Here is a 15,140-nt window from a genome sequence, read left to right as displayed (position 1 = left end):
TTTATTTGGATATTGCCTTTTGGAGTTGGTTGATGGGATACTTCTCCATCTTGCCTAGAGGGAGCTTAAGGAGTTAGGAGAGCAGAGGAGAAACAAGAGATGATGTTGCTATTTTGTGGCTAATGTATAGTGTCTGCAGGAACAGAGTGCTCTGAGCAGCTCCCTGTGACCTTTTTGCCATGTGTCTTTTTATACACATGTCCTTTTGAATGTTACACCTACATTTTAGAGGCATAGAATAATTCTAGGTTCTGTGTTAAGCTGGCAAAGAGTACATGCTTGTAAACTATAATGCTGTTGTCTTCAAGTGTGACTCAGATGTGTCACGTAGATTTTTTTGTTTTTGAATTTAGAGTAAAAATTATGAGAGTATAATGAAAAAAATTAGTGCAACTTTTCATTCTAACTGAAACATCCTTTTAAAATTGAATAAAGATAAATAATTTGTAGACAATTACTGAATTTAGTGTTTGAGAATATTTAAGATGGGTTTTTACTGAAGTGATTTTCTTTGACTTAATAGGTGCTGCTGTTGATCGACATCCAAGTCTCCTACATCAACACCAACCATGAAGATTTCATTGGCTTTGCAAAGTACGTGAAAATCCTTGATTGTCTTATGCATTTCTCCTGCTGGTTTGTCTCAAATATACATTATGAATTTCTCCTACAACCTCATCTTCTTTGGAGAGTACATTCTGTGTCAGGATTAACTCTGAGTCAACCTACTGAGGAGGTCCGAGTCTCATGGCCTTGGGGTCATGTTCTCTGGCTAAGGGAGCTGACTTCCTTATTGTGCAGCATGTGAAATCATATGTAGCTCAGATACGCCTTGTTTTTGGATGATGATCTGCAGTTTGTACTTGAGCCCCCATAGATAAGCAGTAACAGATGCACATTTAAAATCAGTTTGGGAGTAATTTCTCACATAAATTTGAAATATCAAGCATGGTTCACAGTATACATGCTATTTGGACATCCCTAAGTCAGAATATGGGACTTCCAAGGTGGCTCAGTGTTAAAAAGTCTGCCTGCCAATGCAGGAGACTCAGGAGATGCAGGTTTGATTCCTGGGTTGGGAAGATCCCCTGGAGGAGGAAATGGCAACTTACTCCAGTATTCTTGCCAGGAAAATCCTGCGGACAGAGGAGCCTGGCAGGCTACAGTCCATGGGGTCGCAAAGAGTTGGACATGACTGAGCAATAGAGCGCGCGTGCGCACATACACACACACACACACACACACACACACACACACAAATCAGAACATAGAGGCTTATTTTTAAAACTGTCTTTTGTGAACTTAGATGTAATATTTTTGGATGAACGTTCTCTTGTCTATGAAGTGTATATACTTTATATAAGCTTGTCTATTTATTGCCATTCTATTATACACGTACTCCGTTATATGCCAATATTCTATTGCTGTATTCACAGATATTGTCAGGGAAACATTTTTATTAATTATTCAAGGTTGGTTATTTATTGTGTGACATTTTCAAGACCCTAAATTTACCATTTTTTTCTGCACTTCAGTGGAATCAGTTTTCTAATTGCTTTCAAAGAATTTTGATTCCAACTCTAAAATATGGTAATGGCATGTGAGTGATTTCAACTTTAAGTATATAAAATATAATTTATATAAAAAACAAAGAGGCCTATATACTGTTACTTGTACTGTGTATTCAAGAACAGGGACAAATGAAAAAAATAAAACACAAGAAAATGTAAAGCTAGACTGACCTAGTTTTGCATTTTGACTTTGAGGAAACAGATATTTAGGTCATGTGATCTAAACTAAACAGTGGCCTAAGGAATTTATAGACGTGTTTTGGAAAGGAAGGGCACAGTTATTCAACAGAAAATTGTCTCATTCTAGACTTGGCCTAACCAGTAGTGTACAGTTATTACTAGTGTCTGGTACACTAATTTTTGTTTTTGGTACATTAGTTTTTTTTTTTTTTGAATATTCAGAACTGATTTCCTTTTTTTTTTTTTCTTTTTCAGTGGGTTTTGTCATACATTGACTGTTTTCTGTCTGTGACTTAGTGTAAAGTTGTTAGAACACAGTGATTAATGTGTTCCTTTGGACAACTGTCTTTTTAGCCACACTGCCCACTCCAGCTTCTAAATAGGTATTTATTCTACAGACATATCACACAGACCTGCTCCCCTGTCTTCTAGCCCTCCTAGCTCTCACCGTCTGAATTGCCCATTTCCTTCTGCAAGATGACCAGTGGGAAGAAACCTAGACTTTGATGTGCCTTCTTGTCCCTAGGCCTGGAAAGGGGACCCAAGAATTTCTACATGATTTTCTGCATAGTCAGTGAATACCCTGTGGCCTGTGCCCAGGCTCTACTCTAATTGCTTCAGTGGTGGTGGGGAATAAGAGCAAAAGAAAAAAAATTATCTTTTAGAGGTTGCTTAATAATTGAAAAATACAGAGAAATGCATGTAAAAATTTAAACTGACACATTCTCACTTGCTTCTTTGAGGAATTTCAAAGAAAAAGAAATTCTTGAGTCATTCGAAATAACAGGAATGCTGCCTTTCATGTTGATTTTTTATTGGTTACAAATGCCTGTTGGATTCTTATAAAAATGTAGCAGATGTAGATATAAACTCGACACCATAACTTAAAAGTGAAAAGGATATCGCAGTGCTGTTCTGTTGTGGTTATCCCAACTTAAGGACGAAAGATAGAAAAAAATCATAACCAGTTTGGAAAGATTCAAATTTTGAACACATTTTTGTAACCAGCACAACAATTTAAATTTCACCCCTATGTTCTCCTTGAAATGTTATCCCTTCTAGTACTTATTTTTAAAGATAAATGTTCAGAGTTTATATTCTCCAGTAAATTTTAATATTTTCTACCTCAGAAGCTGTTGAACTAAATTATTATATTGGTTAGGCTTTCAAAGGTATGTAATTTTACAAATGAAGATACTTCAAGCGCAGCCTTTTGGTGCAGTCTCTCTCTAATCCAGTTAACAGCCCCATTTTTCCAGCAATGAGATAGATTATGAACTTTTATGATATTGGGGGACTAAAACGAAGCATTGTTCAAACTGCTTTAGAAATCCAGCAACTTTGCACATTTCTCATCTAATTTAAACTGAACACCTAAACTTCTGTTTGAAGGGCTGGTCTGGGAGTCAGTGGTCTGAATTCTTTTTCCAGGATTTGCCGCTGATGAGGTTTGGGTTTTGGCAAGTCACTTAGCCTTTCTGTATCTCAGTTTATTGCTCTAATCAAATGGAATAATTAAAAAAAAAATCCGTGTGTTATATGCCTTTCTGGATTGTCAGAAATTGTGTGAAAGTACTTTTGAAAACTGTGGTGTAGTCTGTAAAATTGGGAAAGTGCCATACATACACATTTATACACATATATATACACACGGGGGAATTTTGTTCTACAAGATGCACAATTTTACTTCATTATGACATTTTAATGACTGGATTATGATTGCCACTAAAAGATTTTTTAGTTTCTGATGTTATCTCCAAATGTAATATTTTGCACTGGGACTCAGAGGTAAATGTTCTTTCCTTTTGAATGCCAAGTTGGAGTACATTTCAGTGTGACATGGGATAATTATGATGATGAAGAAATGTTCATTTCAAAATCACTTTGAGGGGTTGTGGTATTTTTTGTGTGTGTGCTTTTAAAAATTAAAAAAATATGGTTGTAGCTATAAATTTTAAAGTTGGCAGGAATGCTGTTTCCATCAAGGAAGAAAAGTCCAGCCATATTTGAAGACAATTATGTAAGTATTTTTAAGTTCTGAAGATAGAAAATTAAGGTCTGGAGTTGAGGAAAATAAACATTAATTTCATGAGATTTTTAGAGATTTGCCAAAAGAGGAGGACCACCCCTCAAGATTTATAGGATGGTGATGTCCAGAGTATTTTACACATGCAGTTTTTTTTTTTTCCAACTGGGATGACTTTTTGTTCTAAAAATTACCAAAAAAAGGAAAACAAATTGCTAAAATTAGATTAACGGAAAATTAAGTCACAGAGTAGTGTTCAGGACATCTCAATTCTTCTTTCTGCTATAGAGTTTATTCTGCCATGTTGAATATATGGAACTTTTTTTTTCCATCTCCCAGCTATTTGTTAAACATGGACCGTAAAATATGTACCATGTGTAACGCGTCCAAGTAAGCACTGCTGTAGACATACTTTGGAATTTCCTGATTTCTGAAGGCTTGATTTTTCAGTTGTAATATAGTTTCTGAACCTAAAAGTTTAGTATTCCAGAAGGAAATTTTCCTCATGACTTTGGGATTTAATCTGTCATTCTTCCCGGTTGGGAAAAAAAACTCCTACATTCTATTTTTCTTAATACAACATAATTAGTTTTTGTTATTTAAGAGAATGAGCTATTCTAATTATTCCTTTATTCACTTCCTCTCTTTCTCAGTAATCCTGTTGTCTGAATAGAAAGCAAACTTGATAGCTGAATGCCTTGGGGAGTGAACTTTCAAATTCTTCTGCTCTTCTCCATTTTCATGGGCACAGTTTGCCTTCAGAGTTACTAAGATTTATGCAGTCCAGTGGTTTAAGAAAAATGGGCTCCAGATACAGACTGTTAGAATAATATCTCTATGCCACAAGCAGCAGACTAAGGTCTGTTTTTCAATCTGCTGAGTAGGTCTCTCCACCTGTTTTCTCACAGTTGAAATGATAGTGTGCAGATTTCAGTTCTTGTTATGTGAGCACCATGAAAATTCTATGGGTGGTAACAATCATTATATCTCTTTCCTGATCCCCTGGAATGCCTCTGTTACCATTTTACAAAAGGAAGTATATGTGAACCTTGGTACCAAATTCCGGAACAATTGTGATCTTTCCCTTTATATTTTTTTCTGTGTCCCTAATAGATAATCTTACTCCATTATTATGATGTCTCTAGTTCCTATTCTTAAAAGAGAGTGTTCTTTCTCTTACGGAATTAAAACTTAGGTATTAGATTATAGCAAGATCCTTCTTTTGATTCCTTTGCCAATTTAGGAATTTAATGCTTGGTCGCTTACTAGGACTGTTATCAGGTAGAAATATAGGCCTGAGTAACTTAAAGGATGTTATTAATATCACTACCTATTTAAAAAAGATACAAGTTCCAGTGTTTCAAGCACTATTTAAAAATAAGTGGACTTGCACTATTTAAAAATAAGTGGACAAGCACTATTTAAAAATAAGTGGACTTGAAAATGAAATGAAGATTTCATTTTCAAACCTGTTATTTTAAACTTTTTCATCTTTAAAATGAGTCTTAGGAGGTAAGTTATCTTTCTTTTATAGGCCCCCAATTTCTGTAGGGTTTTCTTGCATAATAATTAGCCTGAAACTTCACTAAAGATCCCTCAAGGACATCAATATTATGTAGTTTTCTTCTTCCTTTGGCTTCCATCTAATTGGATGGAGCCAAGCCTACTTGTGATAGGTTGCATTCCTGGGACCCTCAGCAACTGTTTATAATCTTCTTGCTTCAATAGCCCTCCATTGTCTCCTGACTTTTCTCTCTCTCTCTTTTTTTTTTTTTTTTAAATTTAAAAAACTAATGTTTGGTAACTGAGTAAATATAATTACTGTACTCTGGGTCGTTTGATTTTATTTTTTTCTGTAGGGGCTTTCCTCTTTTGTGAGAATCCAGGCCCAGGTTCCTTTTTATTCTGAAGAAATGAAGCAGCTTCTGGTAGACAGTAATTTTCTACTTGAGGAGGGAATTCCTGCATAAGAAAATCAGCAATGTATTCTGTTTTCAAGCAGCATACATTCTAGGCAGCAGCTTCTGCTATATTAACTCCTGAGTCATCTGGTTTCTGTTTATTAAAGTCAGAAAAGAGATGTGTAGCTTCTTTAAATAAAGATACAGAATAACCAAGCAGCACCTTTGCTCCTCCTGACTGAAGTAGGCGTTTGAATCCTGATTCTCGGGACTGATCAACATGTAAAATAACTTTCCACCCGCTAAATGCCCCCTCCATAATGCCTGATTCTTGTCTTTGCTGGATTTTTTCCCTCCATCTCATTGCTGCAAGGGCTAGTTTTCGTTGCTGTACATTGATTCCAGTCGAAACCTGGAGTATGGAACTACTTCCCCACTCATAGTCTTCTTCCGACTTGAAGCACCCAGCAGTCCTGCAAGCTTCAAGGTAGGAGTGATGGAGTACCCACTTTCCCACAGCCACTGAGGCTAAATACTTCTCGTTGCGAAGTGGATGCCCCGCAACAATATGTGTACAGCTGGGATCAAAGCACTGCTTCTCAATCACTGATCCACCTTAATTAGAGAAAAATTGATACTTTATTGATTCTTAACCTTTTCTGAGGGAAAATGTACCTCAACTATGCAGTGGTGGTGGTTTAGTCGCTAAGTCATGTCCGACTCTTGAGACCCCATGGACTGTAGCCCGCCAGGCTCCTCTGGCCATGGGATTTTCCAGGCAAGAATACTGGAGTGGATTGCCATTTCCTTCTCTATTGACTTTTCTCTTTATGCTGTAGCCATTCCTTCTCATTTTTGTTTTGGAACTCTTTATCCTCTGATCATGGCTTAAGAACTGCTTTTATCAGTATTCTCCTGTAGACCCCTTTCTCACTCATTGCCCTGTCCCTGTCTATGTTACCCCCTGCAGTGGTTTCAGTTACCAGCTTTATCTGATTCCTCTAAATCTAGATCTCCATTCCAGAACTTTTTCTTGGACTGTTACCATATTTTACTACATCCTGGGCATCTCTACTTGTATATCCAATGGAAGCCTCAACTCAGTATTCCCAAATTAAACTCATCATTTGATATAATTTACTCTTCCTCCATTGTTCCCACTCTCTGTGGGTGGTAACTCCCAGTTGCTCAATCAGAAACGTGAGTGCCTTTCTTTACTCTTTGTTTCCCTCATCCTTATTTCCTTCCGTCTTAACCAGGTCCATATGATTCTACCCTATAATATTTTTTGAATTTGTCCATTTCTTCCCATCACTATTGCTACTACTAAAGTTAGTCTTCTTAAAAAAAATAAAATAATAAAGTTAGTCTTCTTTTGGTTGGGTTATTTCAACAGTCTTTTTGCCCCTTGTTGTGTTCTTCCTTATTCCTTCTGGGATTCCTGTTACTTTCAGAATAAAGTCTAAACTTGTTAGTGTGGTTTCCAAGGCCCTACAGAAAATGTCTTTTGCTTATCTCATCAGCCTATTCTATTGTTACTATTCCTGTCTATCCCACCCCCTAACTCTGTGCTCTAGCCAGACTGACTGCTTTTGGATTCCTAAATGCACTATACTCTTGCTGCAGCATATGTCTATGGCACACATCTTCAAATTGTCTAAATTTCCTATTGCAGAGAAACATTAAGAATCTGGTTGTAAATAACTCTGGTTGTTGTTCAGTCACTCAGTCACGTCCGACTCTGCAACTCTGTGGACTGCAGCATGCCAAGCTTCCCTGTCCTTCACAATCTCCTAGAGTTTGCTTAAACTCATTGAGTCCATTGAGTTGGTGATGCCATCCAATCATCTCATCCTCTGCCATCTCCTTCTCCTCCTGCCTTCAATCTTCCCAGCATCAGGGTCTTTTCCAGTAAGTCAGCTCTTTGTATCAGATGGCCAAAGTATTGGAGTTTCAGCTTCAACATCAGTCCTTCCAATGAATATTTAGAGTTGATTTCCTTTAGGATTTACTTGTTTGACCTCCTTGCTGTCCAATAACCTTGGTATCAAAATATTTTCCACAAAAATTTCTTAAGAAATTACTGTAAACCATGCAAGTGGTGAGAGAGGTGAGATGCTAATTAATGCAACACACCATTGGCCATCAGGGAGCAGACCTTGTTGGAGGGGAGTTAGAGACCTGCCTATAACATAGTCCTGTTTATAGAATACAGGCACAGACCCAGAGCTTGTGGAGTTCATGGGAAGGAGAGATAACTGGAGGTTCTGAGAATGCATAATCCAGAAATGGTACTGGCTTTGATTTTGAAGGCTGGGCAGGATTTCAACAGTCATAGGGAGGGGTTAAGGCTGACTGCTTCCTGTCTTCCCTGGTTCAGAGTCGATACTGCCTATTTCAGGGAGGTATTATTTAATAAAACACTTCTTTGATCATGTGACTTTCTGGCTCAGAAATTTTAAATATTTTCTGCTTCCTTCAGTGTAATGACCAAATTCTCAATAATTGGCCCTAACATAGAGTTATTGTACTAGGTGGCTTTTAAGGTCATTTACAAACCCTTCTATGGTCCTATAATTTTTGCCATAATAATTTTTCTTTGTACAGCTTCCCCACATGCCCCATCTTTCTACCTACTAGCTTTGCATATGCTACTGCATTCTCTTAGAATGCAGTTGATTTTCTTCCTCTATTAAAACTTTACTTCAAGTTTTCTATGAAAATCTCAAATTAGATCAGACCAAAATGATCTTTTTTGTTTCTGAGCATTCAGAGAAATTACCGTGTGTGATTTATTTGATAAATGGTCAAACATACCCCTTGGCACATTCTTCTATTATTATAGTCTTTTATTGCATATGCACATGGACATGGATAGAAACAAATAATGCAAAAAAATCTTTTTGAGCTGAGGTAAAAGTGGATTACTTTTCTTTGCATGCTGTTCAGTGTGCTCTTATTTTTATACAATTTAAACACCTTGTTGTATACTTTCAAAATCATTATGTCTCAACATTAAACTAATTAACCTAGTTTGTTCTCATGTGTTTTAATGTTCTGGTGAAGGCTTCCACAGTGACTTGTGTGTAGTATGAATTTATATGTTTAATAACAAATATACACACAGATGATAAGATATGGTGGTAATTATATCCCATGTTTGAAACAGAGGCACTTTTATTGGCTTTCTATTGCAGCTTCACATATTTATTCTTTCAGAGATTATCCCTTTGTTATTTGTGTTTTGTGTATGTATATCACTACCCACACCAGATAAACTATAGGCTCTCATTACAAGGACCATACCTTATTTATGTTTATATGTTCCACAGAGTGCCTTTCAGATAATTGCTACCCTAAAGTTTTTCACTTGTGTCAAATTAAAACATTATATGTAGCTGTGTTGTACAATATTGCAGAGATAACCAGTTAAAGACCTATCACCAAGGATATATCCAAAGACTTAAATGAACTTCCACGTCCTTACATGGTTTTCTGTGAACACATTTTTAAATAAGTATTTTGAGATACTTTCAGTTCAGTTATCATTACACTCCTAAGGATTATGATAAAGGATATTTTCTAACTAGGCAGCTTATTATTTTTTTTTATTATGTTATTTAATGGAGTAACCTTAAGTACCTAAATACATCATCAATGGCAGTATCTTTGGATTCAGGGGACCAGTTCCTACAAAAAAGATTATTTTTTTTAGGTGAAAAGTAAGGTAATTTAGTATTTGTTCTAACCCTAATATCTGAGATTAGCTTATAAAATAAATATCTTTTCCCCCTGAATATTGTTACAAGTGATAGATCCTATACATGCATTATTTAGTAGCTGAATATTCTTTCTCAGCAGAACGTCTCTTCTGGTAGATTTCATAAGCATCTGAGAGTGACTTTGCATCTCAAGGAATCTTGGATCTAAAAGGCACTTAAGAAGTGCCTAGTACAATCCCTCACTCCTTGTCTCTGTCTCTCTGTCTCTTAACACACACACACACACACACACACACACTTTATAGCCAAGAAAGCCAAGAAACTAAGGTCCATTTAGGTCATAGTGTTTGCCTAAGTTAGTACAAGGAGTTATCCACAATGTATTTTTTGCTTTATATTCAGCTTCTTTTATATGATTTTAAGGAGACCCATAGATAATTTGAGGGTCCCCGATAGTTCACCTACTCCAAAGTAAACACCTGTAAGCCTGCCATAGTTTGAAGTTACCACTACCAGTCAGTGGTTTATTTTAAAACAGTTCCCCTTAAAAGAACTCCAAAACATAAGTAGATGCTTGGGAGAGATGGCCATATCCATGAAGAAGGCATGGTCACATTGTAGTAGTAGTTTTCCCATTTCTTTCCAGAAGAGAGAGGAAAGCTTGGAGGATCCTGGAGAAAGAAAGCATGGGGTCTGAAGCCCCAGGAGGAGTAGTAGTTTAGATACACTCTGTGCCTCAGGGAACGGTGGACAGTCAGAAGTCAGTGTGGGCCACAGACCCAACCTTCACCTCGTTCACAACCTCACCACAAATACCTGAGTAATATAGATGTGGATTATGAAGAGAAGGTTAGAGAGAGGTGAATCTGATAGTGATTAAGGAAATTACACATTTAACTAAAAACTAGAAAAACAAGAACTGAAGGAGCAAAGCTAAACTCTGAAATTAGCAAAGTGAAAAAGAAAGCTGCACACAAAATATCTTAAGTAATCAAATACAGTGTGGCCTTTCAGCTCCTACCTCTTCCCCTCCCTCAGGTATATGTAGTATATAGTTTTTTATGAGTGTAAGGGGAAACAGCTTAAATACATCATGGGAGATTATAAAAGATTGCCATTTTGAGCAACTATTCTAAGTGTGGTGTTGATTTCTGATGTGTTACTGAACTATAATATCCCACTACTTTAAACAGTTGGCTGATAACCTAAACCTACCTTTTCTCTGTTTTAGACTATTTCATTGACCTCTGAAACAGCTTTTATAAACAGCTAAACAACTAGTCAGAGGGCTCAGTATTGCTAGTCTTATCAAAATAACCAAAATGAGTTGTATTGTCTTATATTGATATGTGTTTACTCATGGACTCATTGAAAGAAAGCCTTTATTCTTTTGAGAGACAGAGTAACATAGTGCCTAATCATGAGAACTCCGGAGTTAAATGTTGGGGCCATATCTGGAATCTCATCTCCTCTGTGCTTATGTCGTAATACCAGCCTCATTGGATTTCTCATTCAACAGATATTTGTTGAAGCCAGCTATGCACCAGGTAGTTTCTATGCACTGGGGTTATATCAGTTAATGAAACAGGCAAAACCCCCTGCTCACAAGGAGCTTTCATTCTAATGGAGGGAGGCAGATAATAAACACACACAAAAAAATCAGTGGAAACTATAGTGTGTTTTAAGGTGAAAAATGCCATAGAGAAAAATAAAATAGCATAATGAGAATGAGACTCCTAGAGGAAGGGAAGCATTCAATCTTAAACAGGGTGGTTGTGATAGGTCTCACAGAAAAGATAAGTTTGAATGAAGACTTGAAGGAGATGGTGTTGGAAGCCATGCAGGTATATGGTGGGAGTGTATGTGTAAGGCTGGTGGAGGAGCTAGTGTAAAGTCTTTGAGGTGGGAGTGTGCCTGGTGAGGTTAAAAAAAAAAAAAAAAAAAAAAAAAGATCAGTATGGCTGGACCTCTTCAATGAAAAAAGTGGAAAACAGGAGGAGATGAGTCAAAGAGGTGAGAGTGGGGCTCAGGGACTTTGCAGACCATTGTAAGAGTTTTGACTTTTACCCGGAGTGTAATTGTTTTGCACAGCAGTAGAGGGTTTTGAGGAGAAGAATGACATGAACCCCCTTTTAAAAGTATCACTCTGGCTTCTATGTTGAGACTAGACATTATGGGGACACATGTGTAAGCAGAGACCAAAGAGTAAGTGATTGTAATGGTGCAAGTAAGAGATAATGGTGGCTTAAACCAAGGTGGTAGCAATGGAAGTGGTAAAAAGATGGCTGTTTTAAATACATTTTGAGAAGTAGAATCAATAACATTTTTTGATGATTTGATGTGGAAGTAATAGAAAGAGGAACCAAGGATTTGGCTTAAGCACTTGGAAATGAGGAATTGCCACTAATTAAGAAGGGGAAGAATGTAGATAAAAAGGAATTTAGGGAGGATATCACGAGTTCAGTTTTGGTAGATTAAGTTTGAGATGCTCATTAGACATCCAGTTGGAAATGTTGAGTTGTTGAAAACATATGAGTCTAGTATTGGCAAGATGGGTCCAAGCTGTACTAGCACTTGTTAGCTGAGTAACTTTGGGAAAGACAGTTAGCGTTCCTGTGACTCAGTCTCTCCATCTGTTACTATTGGTAACTACCTCACAGGGTTAAAATTTAAATAAAATCACTAATACCTGTAAGTGCTTAGAACATGACATACACTCAAAAAGTGCTATCAATTTTTAGTGCTACAATCTTGTATGCCTGTGGGACATCACAAATACCGTTATTAACATAGCAATACAACTTTTCTTCCTGTGGTGTATTATTTTTTTATATTTTTGATTTGTGATTAACTGGTTGGTTCTAGAAGTTCCACTAAGTTGGTTTTGCTTCCAGAATTAAACTGACCTGGATTTTTTATATTAGCTCTGCCTCAGTTGATATATATTTAATGCCTGTATTTATTTAAGTATCTGTTACTTGCTTAGAAAAAAATCTTATGAGTTTCTTCAGTGCTACTCTCCTTTGCTTTTCTCAGTGCTCAGCAGAGAAGCAGTCAGGTTCACAAGAAAAACACAATTGGAAATCAGGTAGGAATTGTTTAAAAGAATCAGTGCATGCATGCTCCAAAGAATTTGAACTAAATTGCTTGATTGACTTTTTTAACGCAAATTAATCATGTGCAAATTTTGCTGGAAATGCAGCTTTTTCTTTGTTTTGCTTTTAAAGTGTTTGGAGTTAATTGCATTTTTGTTTGTTTGCTTGTTTTGGCTATTTTATGCAGTTAACCCTATTGATTTATTTTAAATAACTTTTCTGCTATTTGCTCTGCTTTTCAAATTTGACTCCTTGTGTCCTACTTTGCTTGCTTATATTACCCCTAAATTTGATTTAACATCAAACTTGTGAGTCAGTTCAAGGTTAAAATATGGTGAGTAGTTGCATGAGCTTTCTGGTGCTGCTGACTAGTTCACACATTTGCACAGCTTGGTAACAGTGAAGGGACAGCTCATAAAGAAGGCAGCTGTTGGATATAAGATTTAATCTCTGCCACGCCAAATCATGTTGGTTAATGAAGATGTTAATTCCTAAGAAGTTCTGATCTTTTGAGTTTTCCTGTTTTGGGCTGACCAGCTGTCTCCAACTAATAGCGCTCTGCAGAGACTGCATTAACTCTGACAGTTTGTTTCTTTTATGTTTTATGTGATAATGAATATTTGCATTGTTATTTCTTTTCAAGTCAAAACAATGATGATTTTATAGTTTTCTTTTTTTTAATTCAGAGGTACAATTATTGAACAAATTGAAACCTCTGCTCTAGAATTTTTTCCATTGTTTTGAAAGGAGAAGAGGTAATAATAGACTTTATTTTAAAAACTTTTTTTTGTGAACTAAAGCATATAATTCTTTGCTATTTCAGGGAACCAATCTTCCGCCTTCAAGGCAAATTGTACGAGCTAAGTTCTGTAAGCTTTACTGTTGCTTTTTCATTTAGCTTCCCAAGGGCACAGTTTGTCTTTAACTGATTAACTCAACTAGCGCTTGCTACTAATTTTTTTAAACTTAGATTGTCTTGTCCATAACACCCTATCATTGAAATAAAAATCCTCTTAAGTGGATTAATCCCTTCACTGCTAATAACTTGCTGTGATTGAAAGGTATGAACTAGTGAATTCTAAAATGCTATAATAATAAACATTTAACACTGTGGGTGCTTTGATATTTCTCTAATTTTAATGGGCCTTAAAATAATTAAAATCATTAATGACCTTCATCTCTGTCCTTTTATGCTATGTTGTTATGAGATGTAAGCCTTTCTCTTCCCCTTGTATGATATTTCCAATAAATGTAGATGACACTTCTAAAAGGTGGGTGAATATTAAACATTTGATTTTGATATACCTGTTGATAACCCTACCCAATACCAATTACTTATATTTATTCTTTTAAAAATAGTAAAACAAAAAGCAGAATTACATTGATTGACATTTTATATGGCTTAAAGTTTTAAAACCAGATGCTATATCTTCACTTAATGGAATTATAAAATACTGTCAAATTACTAGCATAGGCATTAGAAGAAAGAAGCAATTATACTCATTTATAGCATGGGTGAAGCAGCCCTGAAGTCTTTCTTCCAGCTGTGCATAACTTGAAAATGAGATTGGAGGACGGGTGAATTATTTTTTTCATGATGTTTTGGAAGAAACAAACTTTGTAGCTAGGTATTCCTTGGTTCAAATTCTCCTCTGTCACTTAGTAGCCCTGTGGCCTTGGACAAATTGAACCTGAGTTTGCTCAATTGTGTGATGGGAAGAATAGAAAATTTCTCTGCCAGGTGATTGTGAGAACCAAAAATAACCTCCATAATGAGGTTTGCAGCTTACTAGATATATGTCCTATAAAGAGTAGAAACTTTGCTCCAAGCAAGTAGGTGTTGTTTCTTGAAACTTTGGGGAGAAAAAGAATATGAAGTATAAGAAAATTATGACTTATAAAATGAGAAGAATGAAATATTTGGAAAATTAGAAGCTATAGCATCTATTTTGTAGATTACAGTGCCCAGATTAAGTCTGGGTGGGATATAATGATTTTATCTATAAAATTTTGTTCATGGTCAGAAGCTGTATCTCATAGAAGTTTATGCTCATTGGAAAAGCATTAGTATAGTGGCATAAATGCACATTTTGAATTAGATCTGAAAGGAAACTCTGAACATAACGCTTCCAAATGCTAAAATCATGCTAATTGTGTTTCTGTGCCTTTACTTTCACTGAGTACTTCAAAGCCCATGCATTGTGAAAGTTTTATAACTCAAGATAATAGAATTGGGGTGAGTGTTATAATAGAATACAGATAGCATATCCAAAACCTCTGGGGCCAGATGTGGCTTGAAGGTCAGATCTTTCTGGATTTTAGAAAAATATTGTATATATCGTATATTATTCAATATTGCTGTGGGGTCAGAGGCAGTACTCTGTACTTTAAACACATTGTATTTCTGCAGTGAAACAAAGGATAATCACACTAAGTAGATTAAATGAAAGACATAGAAGTTTTTACATCAATTCAAGGTTTTGCTGCCAAATTTCTTCCTGCTATTGTTGTTTTAACATTTCATTTTGCTAGTAAGAGGTTATAAACCTGAATATCTTTCTTTTCAGAATCAAATCCAATAGTTAAATACAATACAATATATTTTAAAGAATCCTTAATTTTTTTCTGCTTCGTGGAAATGAACC

At 36.0% G+C, this 15,140-nt stretch overlaps 1 protein-coding gene across 11 annotated transcripts in view; it reads left to right on the top strand.

Annotated features, from left to right (window-relative positions):
* DNM3 (dynamin 3) overlaps positions 1-15,140 on the top strand; it is a 619,318-nt gene that overhangs the window by 275,128 nt on the left and 329,050 nt on the right. For 8 of the 11 annotated variants that reach the window (XM_043486187.1, XM_043486184.1, XM_043486188.1 and 5 more), the window contains 3 exons: positions 524-594; positions 12,437-12,488; positions 13,319-13,348. In XM_043486187.1, coding sequence (XP_043342122.1) covers positions 524-594; positions 12,437-12,488; positions 13,319-13,348 — 153 coding nt within the window. The remainder of the gene's footprint in view (positions 1-523; positions 595-12,436; positions 12,489-13,318; positions 13,349-15,140) is intronic. The other 3 variants (XM_043486186.1, XM_043486183.1, XM_043486191.1) reach the window with 1 other exon arrangement.

This window comes from Cervus canadensis, chromosome 13 (genome assembly GCF_019320065.1).
Source record: "Cervus canadensis isolate Bull #8, Minnesota chromosome 13, ASM1932006v1, whole genome shotgun sequence".
Classification (NCBI taxonomy): Eukaryota; Metazoa; Chordata; class Mammalia; order Artiodactyla; family Cervidae; genus Cervus; species Cervus canadensis.
The sequence above is the reverse complement of the archived record's forward strand: the minus strand, read 5'-3'. Positions and strand labels throughout refer to the sequence as shown.